Source organism: Corvus kubaryi, unplaced genomic scaffold (assembly GCF_017639235.1).
Source record: "Corvus kubaryi isolate FWS band 111438036 unplaced genomic scaffold, C.kubaryi_AGA036_p1.0 37392, whole genome shotgun sequence".
Classification (NCBI taxonomy): domain Eukaryota; kingdom Metazoa; phylum Chordata; class Aves; order Passeriformes; family Corvidae; genus Corvus; species Corvus kubaryi.
The window spans coordinates 13957835-13977580 of record NW_024581131.1 but is presented as its reverse complement, the minus strand read 5'-3'; the positions used below and the strand labels follow the sequence as shown (position 1 = coordinate 13977580).

The following is a 19746-nucleotide window of genomic DNA, read 5'->3' as shown; positions in this document are numbered from 1 at the left end:
CCGGGGCCGCGGGGCCGCTCCCGCCTGGCAGTGGCGCTGGCCGCGGGGCCGCTCCCGCCTGGCAATGGCGCTGGCCGCCGGGCCGCGGGGCCGCTCCCGCCTGGCAGTGGCGCTGGCCGTGGGGCCGCGGGGCCGCGTCCGGCGCCCTCCCGTCCCCGATGCTCCCCAGAGATGGCAAATCCGTCTGTGCCCTTGCTGCCAGGCCTTGCGGTCCGCGCAGTGCCCGCGGCTTCTGCTCACTGGCCGCCGATACCAAGAGGCTTACGTTGAAATAAGAAAGGGCCCACTCGAATAAACAAAGCCAGCATTTGTGTATGCCAGTAATAACCAGGAGTTCCTCTAGGCGGGTTGTACGCTCTGGTTTTGTTGCAGAATATAACATGATAGAACCATGCCAAACATCAAAACTTGTATTTGCCACCAAAGAAGGCTAAAAAGAGGTGGGGTACCATCCCACAGGACCATTAGAGACCTCTTCCCTAATACATCAGCATGTGTAATAAAACCTACAAAATTAATTAGCATATGTACAAGGCTTCTTGGAAATAAGTGTAAACTTCTTGGAATGTAAATACATATTCATATAATAAATTTTAAATAAGTAACAGAAGTGCGCATGGTAGGCAGAGAGACACCCCCACCCCCATCTACCTGGCACTGTAACGAAGTAGTGTCGGCTTTCTAAAGTGTAACTCCAGTTTGAAAGTTTTCTTTCCCAGTTTTTAGTGACACAGTCCTGTTGTGTGCAGCTACAAGTGCGAAAAATCACCTCATTAACGCAGCAGTGTGCCCTACTAGAATGAGTGCTGATTGCCATAGAAATTCTACTGACTGCAACTAGGAATTGTCTGGTTTAAAACACTCTGTAAAAACTCCTGTATTGTGGCTCTTTTGGCATTGGGTAACAAAATCTTGGCTTTATCACTAGAATGATCATTGTGGCACAGCATAAGGGAATCCAGCACAAGGCTGTCCTTGAACTGTGCTAGACTTGCTCTGCAAGTTTATCCCAGATTTTTGTGATGGACCCAGCTTCTGTATGACTAAATAGTATTTCTAACCTGGAGTTTTCTTTTGTTCTGGTGTGCCAACAATTGTTATTTACAATTTTAGCCTCTAGCTTAAACTAGGAGAATTTATAACAATGACATTAACAAAAAGACTAGTCTCTTACACAACCCTTCGGGTTTCATTCTACATAAAATTAATAGAGATGTACATGTGTGCTGTACACTGTACTGTGACTATACTATGTACAGCATATTAATCTTCACTTTCTGGAAGCAATGGAGAAATGTCTCACAGGGTACAGGACAGTTTGCAACACAGAGGGATCCACTACAAGACACAAGAGGTCTTCCCAAACTTAGTTTGCACATCAGGTAGCAGTGAGGCTCCACCCGCAGCCATAGCATGTGGTTGGCTTCTCACAAAGCTACACCTCCTTTTTCTCTGCCCTTTTACTGGGCACCGCACCCTCATAAACTAGGGCTGTGGTCTGCATCACTCAGCCTCAGGCCTTCTCCCCAGTGCTGAGCCAGACATGCAGGTCCCACACTAGCTGGGTTCCTGGAGGCTCCCATGGCACGCCTCCACAGGGTCACCTCTGCCTGCTTTGCTAAAAACAGAACATAGCTTTTGCTGACTTAGCCTGCCTGCAAGCAGTAGTCCCAGCCTCTGCTGTTTACCGTCTTTATGTGGCAGGTCTGAGCCAAAATAACAAAACCACATTCTTTTGCTGTCTAATCATCCTGATCTTCATAAGCAGCAACTGTTCTCTTTCAGCATCTCGAAAGGTACAAACAGATTACATTAGGTTTAGGGTAATGAGGTAGGAAGGGACTTCTTGGACTATCAGATGCCTTCTCCCACGCTTGTAGATACCACATCATATAGTCCTTTCTCTATTCCTGTCAAGCTCTGTCTGATAATGTGGGTATTTTTTCCCTTGACTGCCCTAGCTCATACCTGTTCCAAACACTCTCATGATTTCAAGCTCTGATTTCCAGTCTAACATAAGCCGTGGCTAGTCTGAATCCTTTTGTTCTTGTTCAAACACTGTCCTTTAGTGTACAGGACATTTTAGAGCTTTCATTTCCTCTGCAAAAATTGTCACCAATCATAGCCTTCATTCAGATGTACCAAATCCAGGATTTATCAAACCAAGAAGTTCCTGACTTCTCTTAAAAAGAGGAGATAATTAGTTCCTTGGAGCATCCTACAATTCTCTATGTTGGTTACAGATTCAGCTTGTGTTTATGTCACAGGGGTGAGCATAGTCTGACGCCTCATTTGAGATGAGGTCTTCTCCTGTTGTCTTCAACAGTGATGCTTCTGCTTTTTCTCTTTTTAATCATATATTTAGCAGTAGAAAACTGAAGGGTTATTTGGTAAGGGGGAAATAAACTGTCTTGAAATCTATCTGGATATTAGCCTAAATTGAAATTTGTGCACAAGTTTCTCAGCATCCAGCTCTGTGGTCTGTTTCCACTCAAAGCCTAGATCAGGCCATGTCTTGTAAGCTGTTTTTCCTTGGTCAGGTCTAGAAATGGAAGAGATTTCTGTTCTCATTCTGGCAGATATTATTGCCTGTTAGGGCTGATACCTCATGAGAAACCTGTGTCTGATTTTAATGTGGTTAAATTGGAAGCCAGATTTTCCCCTTATTTGGAAATAAAACATCAGCTGAAAGCTAACCCAAGCCCACAAGCCTGTTCCATCCATCTGCAGTATCAGATGCTGTGATTATTTAATTTACAAACATGTGCAATAATTATACCCCAGTGCTACAGTCAAAGATTTGGTATTCTGAAAAGAAGGGAAGAGCAAGGGTTGCAGAAGGAAGATTTATCAGCTCTTTGATTCACCAGGAATGTGTGGAGAATCAGATGATTACATTTTGCGTGTAGCAGTGGTGTAAGTCTATAAGAGGTACTCGTGCAAGAGAATTTAGGAGATTTTGGCAACATGTTTGGATTGGAAACCTAAATCCTTGTCTTGCTTTGGTGTGGCTTTGGTCACAGTTGCAGCAATTTGCAGTAATTTTGACTTAAACAGTTAACATTTTCTCCAAGCTGTGGACACAGCTATCAACATCTAGGTATTGCATGGCATGTTATTCTCTTCAGATGCCTAGAGGAACAGGTAATTCTAGATAATGACATCGACAAACATATAATGTGTCCAAGGTCCAGACTCCCAGAAGATTAACCCTGTCTAAATCTGGTCTTCCTCAACGCTGTCTCATTGCTGGCTGCCCTGTCCAGCCCCCACTTGGTGCACAGCAGTGCATATATGACTGCAGAGTGAGACAGTTCATTGCCCCGCAGCAGATGACTCTGTGATCCATGATCTAAACATGAATGCAGGTGCAGAGGAGAGGGCAGGAAGATGTGGCTGTGGAAAGAAGTACAGGCAGAACCTGGTGACACAAAATCTGAATTAAACCCTGGACTTCCTCACAGATTTCCACTACAGACGATACTGATCATCACTCCAGCTCACTGTATATAGAATATTCCTTCACAGTGATCAGTATAAAAAATACCCTGTATTCTTAAAAGCCATAGGCAAATAGGGGTAACTCCCTAAATGGAACAGTCTCCATAAGATACCAACAAAGGTGTAATATACTTCCAGGCTATGAGGCACCCCTGTACTTGCTTTGAGGAGAGTGCTGCAGATACCTGTGTCCCCCACCCAATCAAGAGACCTTCTCCCAAAGTGAAGAGACAGTGTTTCTGAGTGACCTCTTGAATGCTATGTACAGATTAAATGCAGTAAAAAAAATTACAGTGACTGCGTATCCTGGGTATCTCAGTTACCCATGAGAACCTGAACTGGAACCTACACGGGGAGCCATACAACATTATAATTTACCCTGGAAGAGATCAAAGCTCAAAGTCTTGCAGAGCCCACCTCCTAACCATTAACCAACCTCGCAAGGTCTTCAAACCCATTGTCAGAAGCAGACTTCCTGCAGACCAGTAAACACAGGGTGGAACTGTATTATGCTCGAACAACAATTGCAGACCTGCGGACCATGGTTCCCCTGACACTTTAAGAAGTTTTCCCACAAGTGAACTACCAGTGTCTGTTGATGTTACATGTGCATTCCTGAGCAGGCTGCCCTTTGTAAACCCACTGAGTGCCCCCATGGAAACCCTACAGGCGTAACCCATCTGTCCTAGAATGCACAAAAAGCACCAGAGGACAGGTGATTTTACAGTGAGATAACCTTTTTCCCATCACCAGCACCCTGTGGCTAATCCCTCAGTTTGGATCCTCAAGGAAGATCCATAAATAATAAGCTCAAGAATTGAAACTGATAACTTGCCAGAGACAGTGATCTTACAGCGTTTTATGGTTTTCCGATCCCTCTTCAACCCAGCCCTTCACTGTTTGGTGTTAACTGCCTGCCTTTCCTTGTTTCACAGGGGGGATATGAACTTTATCACCTTTCTCTTGCTAATTCCCTCACCCATTCCTGTTAAAAGTTAGCTCCTCTTTTTTCGTAAAGTGTCTGATTGAGTGACATAATTAAATTCAGCTCAGACCATTGTCTTCCAACCTGTCTTCAGTCTGAAATTTGCTGTTTTTCTTTCAGATTTAAAGAATCTTTGAGTGCCTTAAACTTTGCCTGTTCTTTCACATCTATCAGTTGATGTATTAAAAGATGTACTTTCTCCAGCAGATGGCAACACACTTCTAAATTATTCATAGAATGTCTGAGAGGTAGGACTACTTCCTAAGCAAGTCAGATAGGAGATGAAGTCGAGTTTGAGAAAGGGGCTTAGTACAATACAGCGCTTGTCTTCCTTTGGAACTTGTAAGAAAAACTTGTAAAAAAAATTTAAGCTGGTGGCACTGTTATTTTATTTAAACTTATTATTCTCTAATCTGAAAATGTAGTATAATATTGTTGTTGTGGCAGTTTGCCTCCACATTTAACAAGAGTAACAGTGAACAGATGAACCAGAATATCTCTGTGCATCTCCCATGGCATTGCTTTTATTTCCAAAGAGCAGTGAAGTAGTTCAGAGGTCAGGATAGTGGGAGCTGTATCCTAACATTGTTTCTCTCTCTTTTTTTTTTTTTCTTCCCAAAGACATTCCAAAACCACACGTCTCCAGTTCACACCAGAAGTATCCACTAGCTGCTACAGAATAGTGAAGCATTTTTATTGCTGTAGACTCAGAAACTATGGAGTTCCTACCAATCAAAATCTTTATATAGGAAAGTAAGTACTAGAATCTTTCTTCCTTGGATTTCTCCTGTCATAATATTTCTGTGAATGGGCACAGCCCGATGTTTCACTGGCTTTGTGTTGTGTCTGTTTCTGACTCTGCGAAGTTGATAAAAAATGATACAAAGAAGCGTTTGACATCACTTCCTGCAGGTTGCAGTGACTAGACGAGGCACACCACACGGGAAAACCAGACTCGGGCTCTTGTCTTCACCCTTTTGTCTGTCACTCCTTTTAAGTGGTAATTATAGTTAAGCTTGATTTTTCCCAGGGAGGATGCACACTCAGGTGCATGACAAACACTAGGTGACTCAGAACTGGTTGTGTCATTGCTTGCAATTACGAATTCGACCAGCCGGGCAGCGGCTGTACCTCGATTTCTTCAGAGTGTCTCTTGAAATCACGGGATCCAGTTTGCTCTGGCACCTGCACTCCAGTTTAGCCCCGCTCTCAATCTAGATCCCCACCCACCTGCCCTGTGCGTGATTGTTGCCTCTTCTCACTGTGCCCCCATTTCTCATCGTTTAGGGTTTCTCTTGTGCAGCACTGTGAATGGACTCAGAAATGTGATCCCAGGGCACCATTTGCAAAGGAACCATATTGACATAGGCAGCCCTCTTGTACAAATGAAGGTAAGTAACGCTGAAGGCTGGATTTGCTCACTACCATGTTAGGAGGGGCTGATAATTTTTTTCCTTTCCCTTGGTGAGAAGGGAGCCATGCTATTTTTAAAACTGCCACCTCCTGTAACATGTAATGCTTTTTTTGAGGCAACATGAGTAGTTTGCTAGGCTTTGCAAAAATGATAGTGGCTTCCACTCAGTGACTTTCTGTGACAAGACTGAGGAGCAGAATATCAGCCAGGGAGGCAGAATACAGTGTTGTCAGAAGAGCAGAATACAAGGTTGTTGGTCAAGTATTGCTCAGGAGACACTGAAAGTCAGGACCACTACCTGCAAAAAAGCCCAGTGTCAAAATTTCCCAATATTATAACACTGCATTTCAGAAGAGAAATTATGTGGAAGAGTTTGAGCTGATTTGTAGTTTTGTCCCCACAAGGGACAAGCCCATGTGTCCTCCTCATCCAAATTGCCTTATGTAGTGTTCTTGATTTGGTCTATACATGGACTTCTCCTGCTGCAGCAGAGGTGAGAAAAACTATTATAATTAATAGAAATGAGCATAAAAGGAATTGTCTTCCTCTAAATAACTGGGTTTTTTTAATAACAGGACTTTGTACACTTGTATAAAGTTTGGTTGGTGGTGACAATCACACACTGCCTAAACACAGAGATCTATTTCCACTGTAAATCACTTTAATGGAGCAGCTTTTCTGTGCACCTCAGATAGTGCAGCCTGGCTGAGTAATGGCTAGACACTAACAGTACCTGAAATCTATATTTGATCTGCCTGGAAAGAGTTTGATCTTCTGCACTTAATTCCTGGTGGATAGGAATTCCCATCATGAGAAATACCATCATAATTTGTACTAATTATAATTCCTGGGAGTGAGGCCAAATACAGCCTTGCAGACTGTGTATTTCCCACTCAGGCACAGCTGATTTTGGCAGAGGAGCATGTCAGGCAAGCAGCACACAATGGGGCTCTCCTAATGTACCTGCTACCTACATAGGCAGAGCCAGTCCCCAGGGCTGTCGGTTCAGCAGCTCAAGGAATAGGACAGACTTTCACTGCAAAAAAGCCAAAACTGTATAAAAAAATCTAGCAAACCCAAAATATCTGACTCCTCGCTGCATTGTGAAACTAAACCTGCATTCTCTGTTAGATGTCAGGACCAAGGCAAGACCTGAGAAACGAATCTGTGGGAGCTGCCCTGTTTGCTTAATCACTTAGTTTAAATATAGATTAAAAATCACTTAAGCTCATTGACAAGTTAAGTGTGTGTCAACCACATTCCCTTGCAGAAACTGCAAGGAAAAAAGAGCATAGGCACAGAAGGAAGGGATTTTAGGAAAAGAGTAAGAGAAAAAGGGCTGGATGCTTGGAGGGGGGCAACAGCATATCTTCTTAAGAGAGATCCATTCCTAACAGCAAATAGGAAACACGAACTGTCAGCTTCTCTTCATCTCTTGCCCCTGTTAACAGTGAAGAATTTGGTGAATAATCCCCCATTTACATTCATTTCTTCTGATTAAATGGAAATGTCATAGTTCACAGAATGTCAGCCAGTGTCTGAAATGCACTGGAAAAGCTTTGCAAGATCCTCGCTGGCTGTGCTGCCTGTCCCAGCTGCAGTATAGCATGTCCTTGCTGGTCCCATTGGAGGCACAGCCACACCTCACACTGCGGAGTATCGCCTGCCCCAGCGCATTCTGCCTTTTCTGGAGAAGTTCAGCTGTCACCTGCCTCTGAACTAGCACTGAAGAGCATGGCACTGGAAAAAGCCAGTCTAATGCAAGCTAGTCCCTTGAGATAGCAGCCACTTGCTGTAGCAAGACTATCTGGCACATGTCCTAGCAGCAGCCTAGTTTCTAATACCATCCCCACTGTTTGTAGCTGTAGAAATTTAGGGTTTTCCTAGTAAAAACACGGGGGTTTATTAAAGCAAACTGCTAGAGAAAACTTCCTTCTTGCTGTTCTCAGGAAGCTTGTTGGCTGTCTCCAAGATTGGACATGCTTTGTCCACTGAACCTGAAGGGTTGCAGTGCTTATGACTTTCTGTCAACCACAGGCAAAAGCATTCTAGACTGTGGCTGACTTAAAGATTTCTTCTCAAGTTCAACATTAGTTGTGTATCTTCTCAGCATGGATGCAAACTACAGCAAGACAAGCTCATGAACTGCTAATCAGCAGCTGCTTGCAGCACAAACCTGCCTAGTGCAGACAGGTGTGCCTTGCAGAGAGCACCATGAAGGACATCATGGTATTAAATGAGTGGTGTTCACTGACAACCTGAGTTTAGCTCCTCCGTTAGGAAGCAGCTCCACATTCAAAGCTGATGTTGCCATATTGGGTATTGCAGGCATTAATACTATCCCTCCACTGTTTCCAATCACTTGGAGGTGCTACACTGGTGTGCAATGATGGCTGCGATTGTGTGGCTGTATCTCTCCTTTTAAGTGGTGTGTTCCCACTCCTCTGTTTGTTTAGTCATACTTCTTTAGACAGGGAGCTCCTCAGGGCAGGGATGGAGCTGTCTTCTTAGCTGCCAAGGGCACAGTGTGGTGTGTGAGCTACCAGAGGTGAATATGACAAGCAGACAGCAGACTGGGAACTCCTGCACTTGTCTATGCAGCTGAGAAAATACACTTTGTGGCTTTTGCCAAAGGGTAACAACAGCTTGGCTGGGTCCCAGGAATCCAGTAATGGCAATCACATAGTTAACAGATGTGATGACTTTTGGCCATTTGTTTTCTATTGTCCTTCACAATATTGACCAGCACTGTTGGTTTTATTTCTGTCCTGATTTCATGGCAGAAATCACAGATGCCCCAAATGGGACAGTGGAGCTGCTTCTTTTGAAAAGGAAGTGGGGGGCACCATGGATGGAGCGCGGCTTTCCCACGTGTCCACGACTCAGAGCACGGCGTGGCACCTGCCCAAATTCTGAGGGCAGGCGCTGCTCGGGGGGCATCGCGGGGCGTGAAGGTGCAGCAGCGGGGCCCTCGCCCGCGGGACGGCGGCGGGAGGAGGCGGCCGGGCCGGGCAGGGCTGGGCTGGGCCCGGCCACCTCCCGGCGGGGCGGGACAGGGCGGGACTAGGGAAATAGGGACTGGTTTTGTGCGCACGGTGGCAGGTGTAGTGCTGAAGAGCGAAGCTTGGCGGGCTGGAGAGGGTGGCCCCGCACGGCAGCCCCGACAGCAGCCCTCTCTCAGGAGCATGGCAGCGGCCCCGCCGCGCCGCGCCCCACGCTGAGCCCTGTCGAGTCCGCGGTGCCACCGGCAGTGCCAATGCCATGCCTCCCCAGGAGCTCCTGGATTACGCGCCCGCCCTGCGGAGACACAGCCCGCCCCGGGGCAGCGGCCCGGAGCTGGGAATCAAGTGCGTGCTGGTGGGCGATGGCGCCGTGGGCAAGACCAGCCTGGTGGTCAGCTACACCACCAACGGGTACCCCGACGAGTACCAGCCCACCGCCCTCGACACCTTCTCCGGTAGGTGCCCGCCCGGGCTGCGCGGGGCACGGGGCGGCCGGGGGGATCCAGTCTGGCGCAGCGAAACCTCGGGGCGCGGCGTCGGGAGGAGCGGGGTGGATGGAGGAGAGCGCTCCCGGGGCCGCGGGCTGCCCCGGGCAGGGCTGCGCAGCCTGCGGGCACACAGCCCGAGGCATTTCTGGGACTCGGACCGAGTCCCTCCGACGTTTTGTGAGGTTTAGCAGGTGGAGGTCCTCCGTTCTGCAGGTGTGTCAACCCAATACGTGTCGAGTTGGTTTGCAAATTCTATGAACTTGAGCACCTTCCTGGTTTTGTGGTGTTGTTATGACTAAATAGAAGGGGGCTTAGGTTTTTGTATTGTTTGTGGTCATTTTAGCCTCAGAAATAGTCTACAGTGTAACACTGTGATTTTTAGCTTCAACTGATACTCAGGAAAACCATCTTTTCCCTCACTTGTCTGGTGAAGTTAGCATTGAACAAAGGTTGTCAAAAAGTTGAAGAGCTTTATAAGTCTGGCTAGAATTGCAAGCTGATGCGCTCTCATTAGTTTCCACTTTTGTAAATGCTATCTTTGTTCTTGTTATACACTCCTCTTCCTTTGGGCTCCAATTTCTATATAAACCCCAGGAGAATAAAAAGCCCTTTGAAAGATTCCTTATCTTCATTTGATATGAAGAAACACAGCACTACTTGACAATGTAGATTGGTAGATTAGAGATGTGCTCAAGTCAGACCAGGAATGAGGCATCTAATGTGTCATAGTTTTAGGGGTGCTTAGAGGGAGTGTTTTGTCTGTCTGAATGTCCCCCCAGTTGCTCACTCTGAGAGCTGTTGATTTATCTTGACCCTCTCCAAGCTATTCCACTGTCACTTGAAGGAACTGAACTGAGAACATGCTGCTGTCCAGAGTCTAGAAGCCCTTTGGGAACAGATGCAAGGAATCATGAGTCCTCCAAGGGAAAACTTACTGCTCTCTCTGCTCTCTTTACATTGAAGTGTATGGATTAGACTAAGAGAGGCTTAAAATTACTGTAGTTATTAGACTGTACATTTTTGGAAGGGCAAATCCAAAATAAAATGGTCCAGAAAGGTGAAGGCAGGATGACTGCAGACATACCATGCTTAACAGCAGGTAATTTGAAGATAGCTGCACATGGGTTTAGTCCCAGTCTGGATGTCCAAGTACTAAGTCTGAATTCAGAGGTTCATAGGATTTGTAATTGATAGAAATCAAAACCGTTAAATACGTGTCTTGTGAAGTTCACTTTCTGCTTATTGGGAGGAAATGGAAAAACAAACAAGTTTCCCTTCCCACCCCTATTCTAAGCCTGAAAAAAGTCCCTTCCTGGAGTCACATATTATGGTTCAGGATCCACTTCAGAAATTTCAACCCGATTCCTTTCACTCATGGGGAAGACCTGCCATTGTAATGGCCGGCAGAACTGAGCAGTTTACATTCTAACCTTAATCCTGGTCACGGGACTGTGATGCCAATAACAAGATAGGAGAAGGTGTCGCATTATTAGGGGAATGTCTCTGGGACAGTGACCCAGCCACATACATCTGTCTGGCTGCTACCTCCTGCTGGGTGTCGCTGCCAGGTAGAGCAGCCTTGAGTGAAATGCGGACCCGGTGACCTTTCTCCACCAGGCTATCCTGTTCTGCCAGCCCCTTTTCTATCGTACCATGATCCATCCTCATCCCGAGGGTGTGGACCTTGTGAGGGCGGTATTTAGAGGGTTGTTGCAGAGCTGCTAGCATAGCTCAGGCTAGCAGCAGATGGGATGAAACTCTGTGCAAACACTGGAGCAGCAGGTAATATATGTGGTGACTTTCTTCTGAAGATGGCAAAACATTTCAGAGATGCTAATTCCTTCTCTCAATGCACTTGTGAGACAGAGAAAACCAGATACTAGAAAGGCAAATGCCTGCTGCCTTGAAGATCAAGTCAGGATCTAGCAAGTTCTTTGATGAGGAACAGGTTTCTCTTCCTCCTCTGGGGCAAAGATATGGTAACAACCCAACAGTTTCCTAGTCACAAGGAAGCAATGACTTTCAGCTATGCTGCGAGGAGTGGCACTGTGGTGGACAGACCCACCCCTTCATTTTTCTTCCAGGCTCAGTCTCCCACCAAACTTCAGTTCATCTTTTTGTCTATGTGTCTCTGTTTTTTTCTCCAGACTGCTTTCAGGGAGGAGTGCACACCTCCAAAAGCTTGTGTTAAACTCTCTTGTTTCTGTCACTTCTCACCTGGTGAATTACTTCAATAATCACAAAAGGTTGATCCTGCTTCTGGTTGGGAGATTTTTTTGTTTGTGGGTTTTGGGGGGCTTTTTGTTTTGATTTTGGTGGTTTTTTTTTTTTTTAATGAAAAGGACAATAAAGCCTCCTCCCTGCACACAGCAGTGGAGTTTTGCTAGTTCATGTCAAGTGCCAGCCATTGTCACTATAGCCACAATGTCTGCCTCTATTCATCCAAGCACAGCCCCATCCACTTTGTCAGGACTTTCAAGTGATTTCCAGCTCCACAACCCCTTTTTCCCTCTCCTCAGTTCCTAGCCAATCTCTGTGGTGTCTATGCACTTAAACATCTAACAGTTTCATTCCCGATTTCCATCAGAGGTCCTGCCAGCCCTCAGTCTGAGTCAGCTGATACCACATGAAGGCTTACTGTGATTAGGGAGTGAAATGGGAGCAAACCTTACATGTGTAACTCAGCAGTTTTTCAGAATGTGGATAGTCTCTGAAAGGGATTTCACTCATCACTCTTTCCTTAATATTTCCTTGTTCATTACAAAGGTGGGTTTTTCCCTAGCTAGGACACTCACGTAACATTTTTTTAAGGCCAGATTTCTGGTCTGGATGGGAAAAATCTCCAATAGCTTGTTTGATGGACACTGATTTGAATTTGCTTGGCCAAGGAGCTAGAAGCAAGTTGCTGAAGTTCTCTGGCTTTATCCTTATCTTTTTTTCTTGGGTTGTGGAAGAAGAACAAGTGGTTCTCGGGGAACCGTTTGGCTAAGGGCTCTTCTTGTCTAGAGGAGCAGTTGGCCAGTAATGTGGAACTATTCTTTCAAAATTCTGGAGAAGAACACAAAACACCTGAGAGCTAACAAAATCAGGTCTACTGCAGCTCTCTTGATGTTTCCAGTGCAAGCTTCAGCAGTCTTAGTGAGGCTTGGGAGGATGCTCAGCTGGGAGGAGACTTGAGCGACTTCAGTGAGTCTGTTCAGCAGGGTATGAACCAGAGCGTTCAGGAAAAGCCTGTATGAGCGTACGTGTGTATGCTGGCCAGCTGCTTTAGACTCATCCTTATTCTACTTCTGCTACAGTGCAGGTCCTCGTGGATGGAGCCCCAGTCCGGATTCAGTTGTGGGACACTGCTGGACAGGTAAGCTCTATCAAAGCAGCTGTCAGCTCTGGTCCTGTGGGACAGGGATTGTTTTCAGGCTTTGAGGAAGGCAGTACTTAACTGGGAAGAACAGAAATGCACTAGTTGAGCACCAGCCTTTTGCTGATATGGCAGTCACAGACAAGTGAGTGACAGAGGCCCTCAATTCTGAAACTTGTGTCTGAAACGTGGTATGGCCACAAAGTCAGCACAATGCCCTCCCTCTGTTGCTATCCTAGTTAACTTGTGGAAAAGCTACTGCAGCATCATGCTGTTAGAAGAACAGTCCAGTGATGATTTTTTTTCCCCCCCCTCCCTTTTCTGCAGGAGGACTTTGACTGTTTGCGCTCTCTTTGTTACCCTGACACCGATGTCTTCCTTGTCTGCTTCAGTGTGGTAAACCCAAGCTCCTTCCAAAACATTACAGAGAAATGGATCCCTGAGATACGAACTCACAACCCCCGGGCACCGGTGCTGCTAGTAGGGACACAGGCAGACTTGCGGGACGATGTCAATGTCCTCATCAGCCTGGATCGCTACCACGTGAAGCCTGTGCCCCGGCCTCAGGCAGAAGGTCTAGCTGACAAAATCCGGGCTGAAGCCTACCTGGAATGCTCAGCACTGACCCAGAAGAACCTTAAAGAAGTTTTTGACATGGCCATTGTCAGTGGTGTTGAGCACAAGGCACGTCAGGAAAAGAAGATGACCGCCAAAGGCATTAAGACTCTCTCTAAGTGCCGCTGGAAGAAGTTCTTTTGCTTTGTCTGAAGCTGCTTTGAGGGAGGGGGAAAAGAAACACCCAATGCCAGTATTGGCTCTGCACCTTCTTGGAGTGACTGCTCCTATGGCCCCAGCAAGGAGGGTATGATAAGCTGCTGGGCTTGGAAACCTGTCTCTTGCTGGGTACAGTATCAGATGCCTAGGAGACATGAACTAGATTTCCATTGTGCTGAGATGTGGAATGGTCCAGGCAGCTTTAATACCTGCTGGACATGTCTGTAGTGTCCCAGACTAATGGGAGCATTTAATACACCAAGACTCAGTACCCTAGAACAGGCAGGTTCCTTACATTGTTCAAAATGACAGTTTTCTGGTTTAAGCTCATACACTTTCAGTGTTCTGATGCAGCATAATAAACGTGAGGGACTTTTGAAATCAGCCTGTGTTTTGGCTGATTTACAGGCATGGCAGAGAGTAGGGCAGGGGCAGTTACAGGCAACTGCAATGTGGTCAGGCATGGGGTGCAGAGTTTGTAACATGAGACTTGGGTTCCCCCTCTGATTCCATTTGCCAAAATAGGTAGAATTCACTTGGCTGTGAAAAAGCAGCACTCTTTCTTACAGGCCCTGTACTGGGAGTACTCTTGAGAAGGTACTTCCTAAATAAAGGCCATTGGCAGGCTGAAGAGAAAATGCACTGGAAGCTACAGTAATACTTTGAGCAAAACTTTCTCTGAGAGGACTCTCTAGTCCACTGGGTGCCAGTGTTACAGTCCTATCCTAAGAGGTAGTTGTGGACTTGGGGACCAACTTTGAAAGGCCTTTTGTGTGTGTGGTGTTTTGAAAGAAAGAAGAGGTGAGGAACAGTGATGAGTGGCTCTGTCTAGGAGAGACAAAACTGTCAGCAAAGGGTTTATAACAGTACTGAGGGGTCAAATGGAGATGGAGAGAGAAATAAGAAAAGGAAGAAAATAGAAAGGAAAAAGATGGAATGAAGAAAGGTAGATAGAGAAGGAAAGAAGAATGAATGTTGTTAAATGAAAGCTGTGATTCTACTTAGTTGAGATGCTAATATGCAGGGAAACTTCTAGGCACCTGAAAATTTTGCTAGTGATATGAATTTTAAAGTAATATTTTCCGTACATTCAGTTCTGAATCAAAAAGAGGAGGTTGTAGTGAGAGAAAGTTCCTCTTCATTAGTAAAATCCTCCATTTCAGATCTACACAGAAGAATGGAATTTACCTTGTACTGTTCTTCCTGAGGCTGCAGAACAGGAATGGAGGACTCAGGGCTTCTTTCTGTTATGCTTCCCTTTTCTAAAAGTCACTGCTTGATCTGCTGAAATCAAAAGCAAAGGAAATCCATGAAGTTTATGCTGGAGAAAATTATTCCTTATGTTTCACTCCCTTCCCCTCTCACCTGTTTCTAAGGGGATTAATATCCTGGAGAGTCTATTCACATTTTATTATATTTTATTACAGAACTTGCATCATTTTCTAAATCTTTCTTTTGCAGAGACATTTCATTTTGGTTTATGTAGCAGGGAGTGTGACAGGTCTGTCGAGCAGTGCTTTCAATACTCAGGGGGTTCTCTGCATCTGGCCACAGCCCATCACTTTGAGGACACTCTGGAGTAATGTGGCAGAAAGAGAAATAGCTGTGGATGGTTTGCCCTAGACCAAAATCAAGCATAGGCGAGCTCGTGAGCCTGTAGCAAGGCAAATGCGAGTAATGCAGTGTGGCTCCAAACAAATGCCTGTGAACATCTCTCACAGCCATCTGGTTTTGTAGTGCAGCTGATGTAGTCCCCAGGATGTGAGACAAGACTGCTGTCTCCCTGGGCAGTATTGAAGGATGAAAGAGGTGGAGAAGTCTTCCTCTGAATGGAAGTGGCCCACAGCCTTGGAGCTGCTTCTAGGGTAAGGCTTAGACACCTTAAAAGGATGGTGCAGCAAAATGAGCTGAATGTTGAAAGGACTCCTCCAGCTGAAATGCCATTTGTGTCCAGTGAGGAGTCCTAAGAGATGGTGAGCACAGAGGCGGTAGCTAGAAGTGACATGTCTGACGTGGGTCTAGGTAGGACACCACTTCCTGAACAAAGCTCTCACTCAGCAATGCATCCCTGTGTGTATATCCTACCTGTACAGGCACCTTTGCTGTATCACTAGTTCAGTTTGTCTGTTGGGTCTTTACACATTTCTTTAGCCTGTGAGAACAAGGGCTGTGGTGTGACCTGCCAAAGAGCATGCCATATCCCTAGGGAGCAAATCCACAGGTGGAAAGAACACCAGCCTCCTTCCTGCTTAGGAGAGCAAGGGTTGTCCTGCAGTAGCTTGGTATGAAACAGGGATTATTTCATCCTGGAAAAGAAACTGTACTGAGAGCTACTTTCTTCCTATTTGGTTGTGTCTAAAATTTGATCAAATAAACTTTTTTAATGTCCACAATCTGTGTTTGTAATTTTGTCAGTGCAAACTAGGTTGGGCTTTAACATGGAGAAGGAGTTACTCCATTTTACTGACAATAAGTATAAGAGGGAAATAGCCCCACTTCTCAGTCCATGTCCTAACCCCCACTAGTGATGGTAAAAATCCCCTCATAGCTGAAATTTTCCAAGTTCCTTCTGTTGCCCCAGTTAATCTTTCTCTACCTCAGCAGCCACTCAGCGTGGAGGCTGCCAAGGGGGATGGAGTAGCAAATATCCAAGGCTTTCAATGCCTCTCCCTAGAAGCCACCATCCAGGTACCAGTCAGGAGGCCCTCCTAGCGCTCACTGACCCAAGCCCATGTAGGACTTGCGTTTGGAGCCTTAATAACAGCATGCTGCTCTGTCATTAGACTGATGGGTAATTTAGCGACCAGCTTTACTCAACTTACCTTGGTAATTAAACACTGCTAAAGTGCTAAAATATTTTGCCTGTGCCACATAGGATGCAAAGGCCCTATGCAAGACAGCTCACAGGACTCACCCTTTTAGCCCTATATTCAGTGTTACAGATAGGTCAGGGCTCCTGCCTGTCCAGATCTGGGGCCCCATAGCTGCTCCAGAGTCAGAGGGCTGGAAAGTGAGGCTGCTGATGGAGGAGTGTGGTGGTTCAGCAGAGAGCTAGGAAAGAAAGTGGACAAAAAACAATGAAGCAGAGGTAATGAGCAAATTCAGAAATTAAGAAGGTAATAGAAAATTACTGCTGATAAAACATGATTTGGGAACTTGTGTTTTGGGTGAGGAGGTTGTTGGAACTTTTACTATTTGTTTGGATTTTTTGGGGGGGAGGGGGCATGGTTGTTTACCAAGTCCACAATCACACCATCCTTCTATAGACTGTTGTTTACTAGATGTAAAGTAACCTGTGGGAATATTTGGAGCTGGCTCCCAGCTTTGTAGCTTCCTGGCACTAAATCTTACAGAAGCACCTGTGAATGGAAATAGCAGCAAAGTGTGAATTAACTTTACAGGGAGTGAGTCATTCCACTGAGCCATATCCTGTCATATGCACAATAAGCACTCTAAAACTCCCTGAAATCCGTGAACAAAGCTGAACTCCTGGGTGTGGGGGTGAATCTATCTCATTAAATGGAGTTTCCTACCAAAGCCACCCGAGGTGTCTTTAAACCCTTGCTCTCACCCTCTTACAGTGCAGTACTGGATCTGTGCTACTACCCGGTTTTGGTAGAGTCTGGGCTTGTTTCTGCCTTGCAGTGCTGCTTGACCAACCTGTATTTTCAGATGCTGAGAGCACAGAGGAGTTCCTGGGAGACTGTTGTTAACAAACCACCCCACCAGGCTGGGTGAAGCTAGCCCAGTCCATTGCTAGGCCAGCACAATTCCTCACAAGTGCTGCTTACTTTTCTGCCAAAAAGGATCCTTATGATTAGTTGATCTGACTTACTCCATAGCACAAAGCTCAGCATCAAATGCTAAAAGCACCAACATTCCTACAGGGTAGAAACTCTCTAGTACCTTCATTCTTGCTCAGGGCTCTGACTTGGATCCTGGATAAGAGACTCCTGCATATCCTTGCATCCAGCTGAGTAACTGATAAGGAAGACTGTCCTTCCTGTACGGGAGAATGCTGCTTGAGACCCAGCATAGGTAACAGTACTTCAGTACAGGTACACACCATATTGTGTAAATCCACATGAAGCCAGTGTGCCTGCTGCCACTTTTAGCTGCCATCTCCAAAGGACCTGAGCTTGGATATCAGCAACAGTAGGGATACAGTATGGAAAGGACTCTTTAGTTTCCTTTTTCTGTAGGTATCACACCTTAAATGGGCTTAACTATGCCAAGAAGGTTTCCAGCTAACAACTCTTTCCTCAGCTTCCACTGAACCCTGACTGGGAATTAATCCCCAAAGTAATACCAAGTTTCATCTGACTCAGCACATCCTCCTTCCAGCACCAGAAGGGCAAGTCTGAAAGTCCTTCTGGAGATCTTTATGCCCTGTAGGTTACATCCTATTTACTTTGAAGGGACAGGCTGACCTATTACCAGGTCAGGAGCTGACATAAATCCAGCAGGAGGAACCCTGCTGAAATGCAATTACCTCGGAATGGCATCCTCCCCCCCATTTCCTGAGAGGAGAGTGATTGCTTTAACAACCTTATCACTTTCTTAACACTCCGCAATTTAATCCTCAGGTGCTAACTGGCTTTTTTCTTCACATTGCTCCAAGTTTAACATTATTTATCAATTAGGCCCAGCTTGGAAGCAGGGTCTGGTTTGACCTTTCTCAGCTGTAGTGGCAGGTAAGTAATCTGCTTCGACTTTGCTCTTAATGCCTTCCTGCTCCTAATTTGGGCTAGATTTGTCCCTTCCCATGGTCCTTTCTGTAGTCTCTCAAAAAGCAGCATGGGAACACCAGAGGAGCAGAAGAGAGCAGAGGCGCTGCTCAAACAGATGCTGTCACCACAAGGAATGCTTGTTCTCTCACAGCCTGTGTGTTAATTGAACTGCTGCTCTTCCATCCTGCTGAGAGTCCTCTTTGCCCAGGATGCTGTCCTTGGCCGCATGGTCTGCTTGTACATCTTGGGTCTGCTTTACATCATTATTGCCTCTTTTTGAGCCATGTTAAATCACTCTGTAGCAAGCCTGGGAGATAAAGCGCTTATACACAGAAACCACTTGAACTTTACAATATGGCTCTAAGACTGTCCTTCCTGTACTGGAGAATGCTGGTTGAGACCCAGCACTTAGTCTGCATCTGCTCCCAGAAAAGGAATCAAAGAGCTGGCCCAGCTGGCACCTGGGCCTCCTGGAAGCTGCTTACTCATGCCTCTGCAGAGTCCAGCCCTGGGCTCTCCGTTCCCACCGTGTAAATACAGCATTGTACTTGCAAAGACCTATTGCACAAGAGAGCAGGGTATGTCTCAACGTATCCCTGAGACAGGTTCCCTCTGCTGCAGCCCCACGTGATCCTCGTTCCCAGGGTGACACCATGCCCTTTCCAGCTCCCAGACTGAGCTGCTCGGCATCCAAACTTGCAGGACTTGTTCTGGAGGAGCAGGAGGAGATGTGGGTCCCATCCTCCCCCTCCAACCCCTTATCCCCAGCACTACCCCTAGGGCACTGTTGTGAACTGAAATACTCTGGTTTCTGCTGCTATGGAGGAACATCAGGTGCAAAGAAATTTGGCTCGGGGACAAGTTTCACCACGAGTCACTGAGCCAGGCTTTTCTTTCCCATGAGATAATCTTGGGCGGGGCAGACAATCTCTTAAAATTAAAATACAATGAAAATACACGGGCTTCCCAGGGTCTAGGGTAAAGCTCTCTTTCCTTGTTTTCTCAGAAAGCAAGCCAGGCACTGCTGAAACCTTCCCCAGGCTTTCAGCGGAGAAGGAAGCGCTGCAGTGGCAGCCTCAGAGCCAGGCCTCGTACCTGCTGCTCCCCCAGCTGGCAACAGGAGCCCACCCATGGGACCTGGCTCTACTGGTGGTGAGGGTGGAAGAGCTCGACCTCCTGTGGAAGAGAGCCCAGTCTAGCAAATCAGTCACAGACAGCAAAGCCCCCTTCCCGTGGCTGTGCTGCCATCATTGTGCTGCTGGCATGGTGGAATTTTCTGGTGGGGACAGCACTGGTGATTCCCAAGCAGTTACCTACATGAGAACGCTTGTGCTGGTGGTGCCATCACAAATGTTAAACTTTGCAGGGAGCTCAGGGCACTCAAGCCGTGAGTTTGCCCCTTCCTCCACCATCCTTGTAAGCATCTCACCCTGCCACCAAGCTTAACCCTCTGCTTCTCCAGGTAAACACCTGGTTACATAGCTCAGTGGCAGC

The 19746-nt window shown here is 46.3% G+C and overlaps 1 protein-coding gene across 1 annotated transcript; it reads left to right on the top strand.

The window, feature by feature from the left end:
* Window positions 1-8954: 8954 nt before the first annotated feature.
* On the top strand, window positions 8955-15915 carry RHOV (ras homolog family member V). Its single transcript, XM_042038673.1, has 3 exons — window positions 8955-9357; window positions 12690-12748; window positions 13076-15915. Exons 1-3 carry the CDS (start codon window positions 9162-9164, stop codon window positions 13514-13516), a joined length of 696 nt encoding a protein of 231 aa, XP_041894607.1. The 5' UTR covers window positions 8955-9161; the 3' UTR covers window positions 13517-15915.
* Window positions 15916-19746: the final 3831 nt, after the last annotated feature.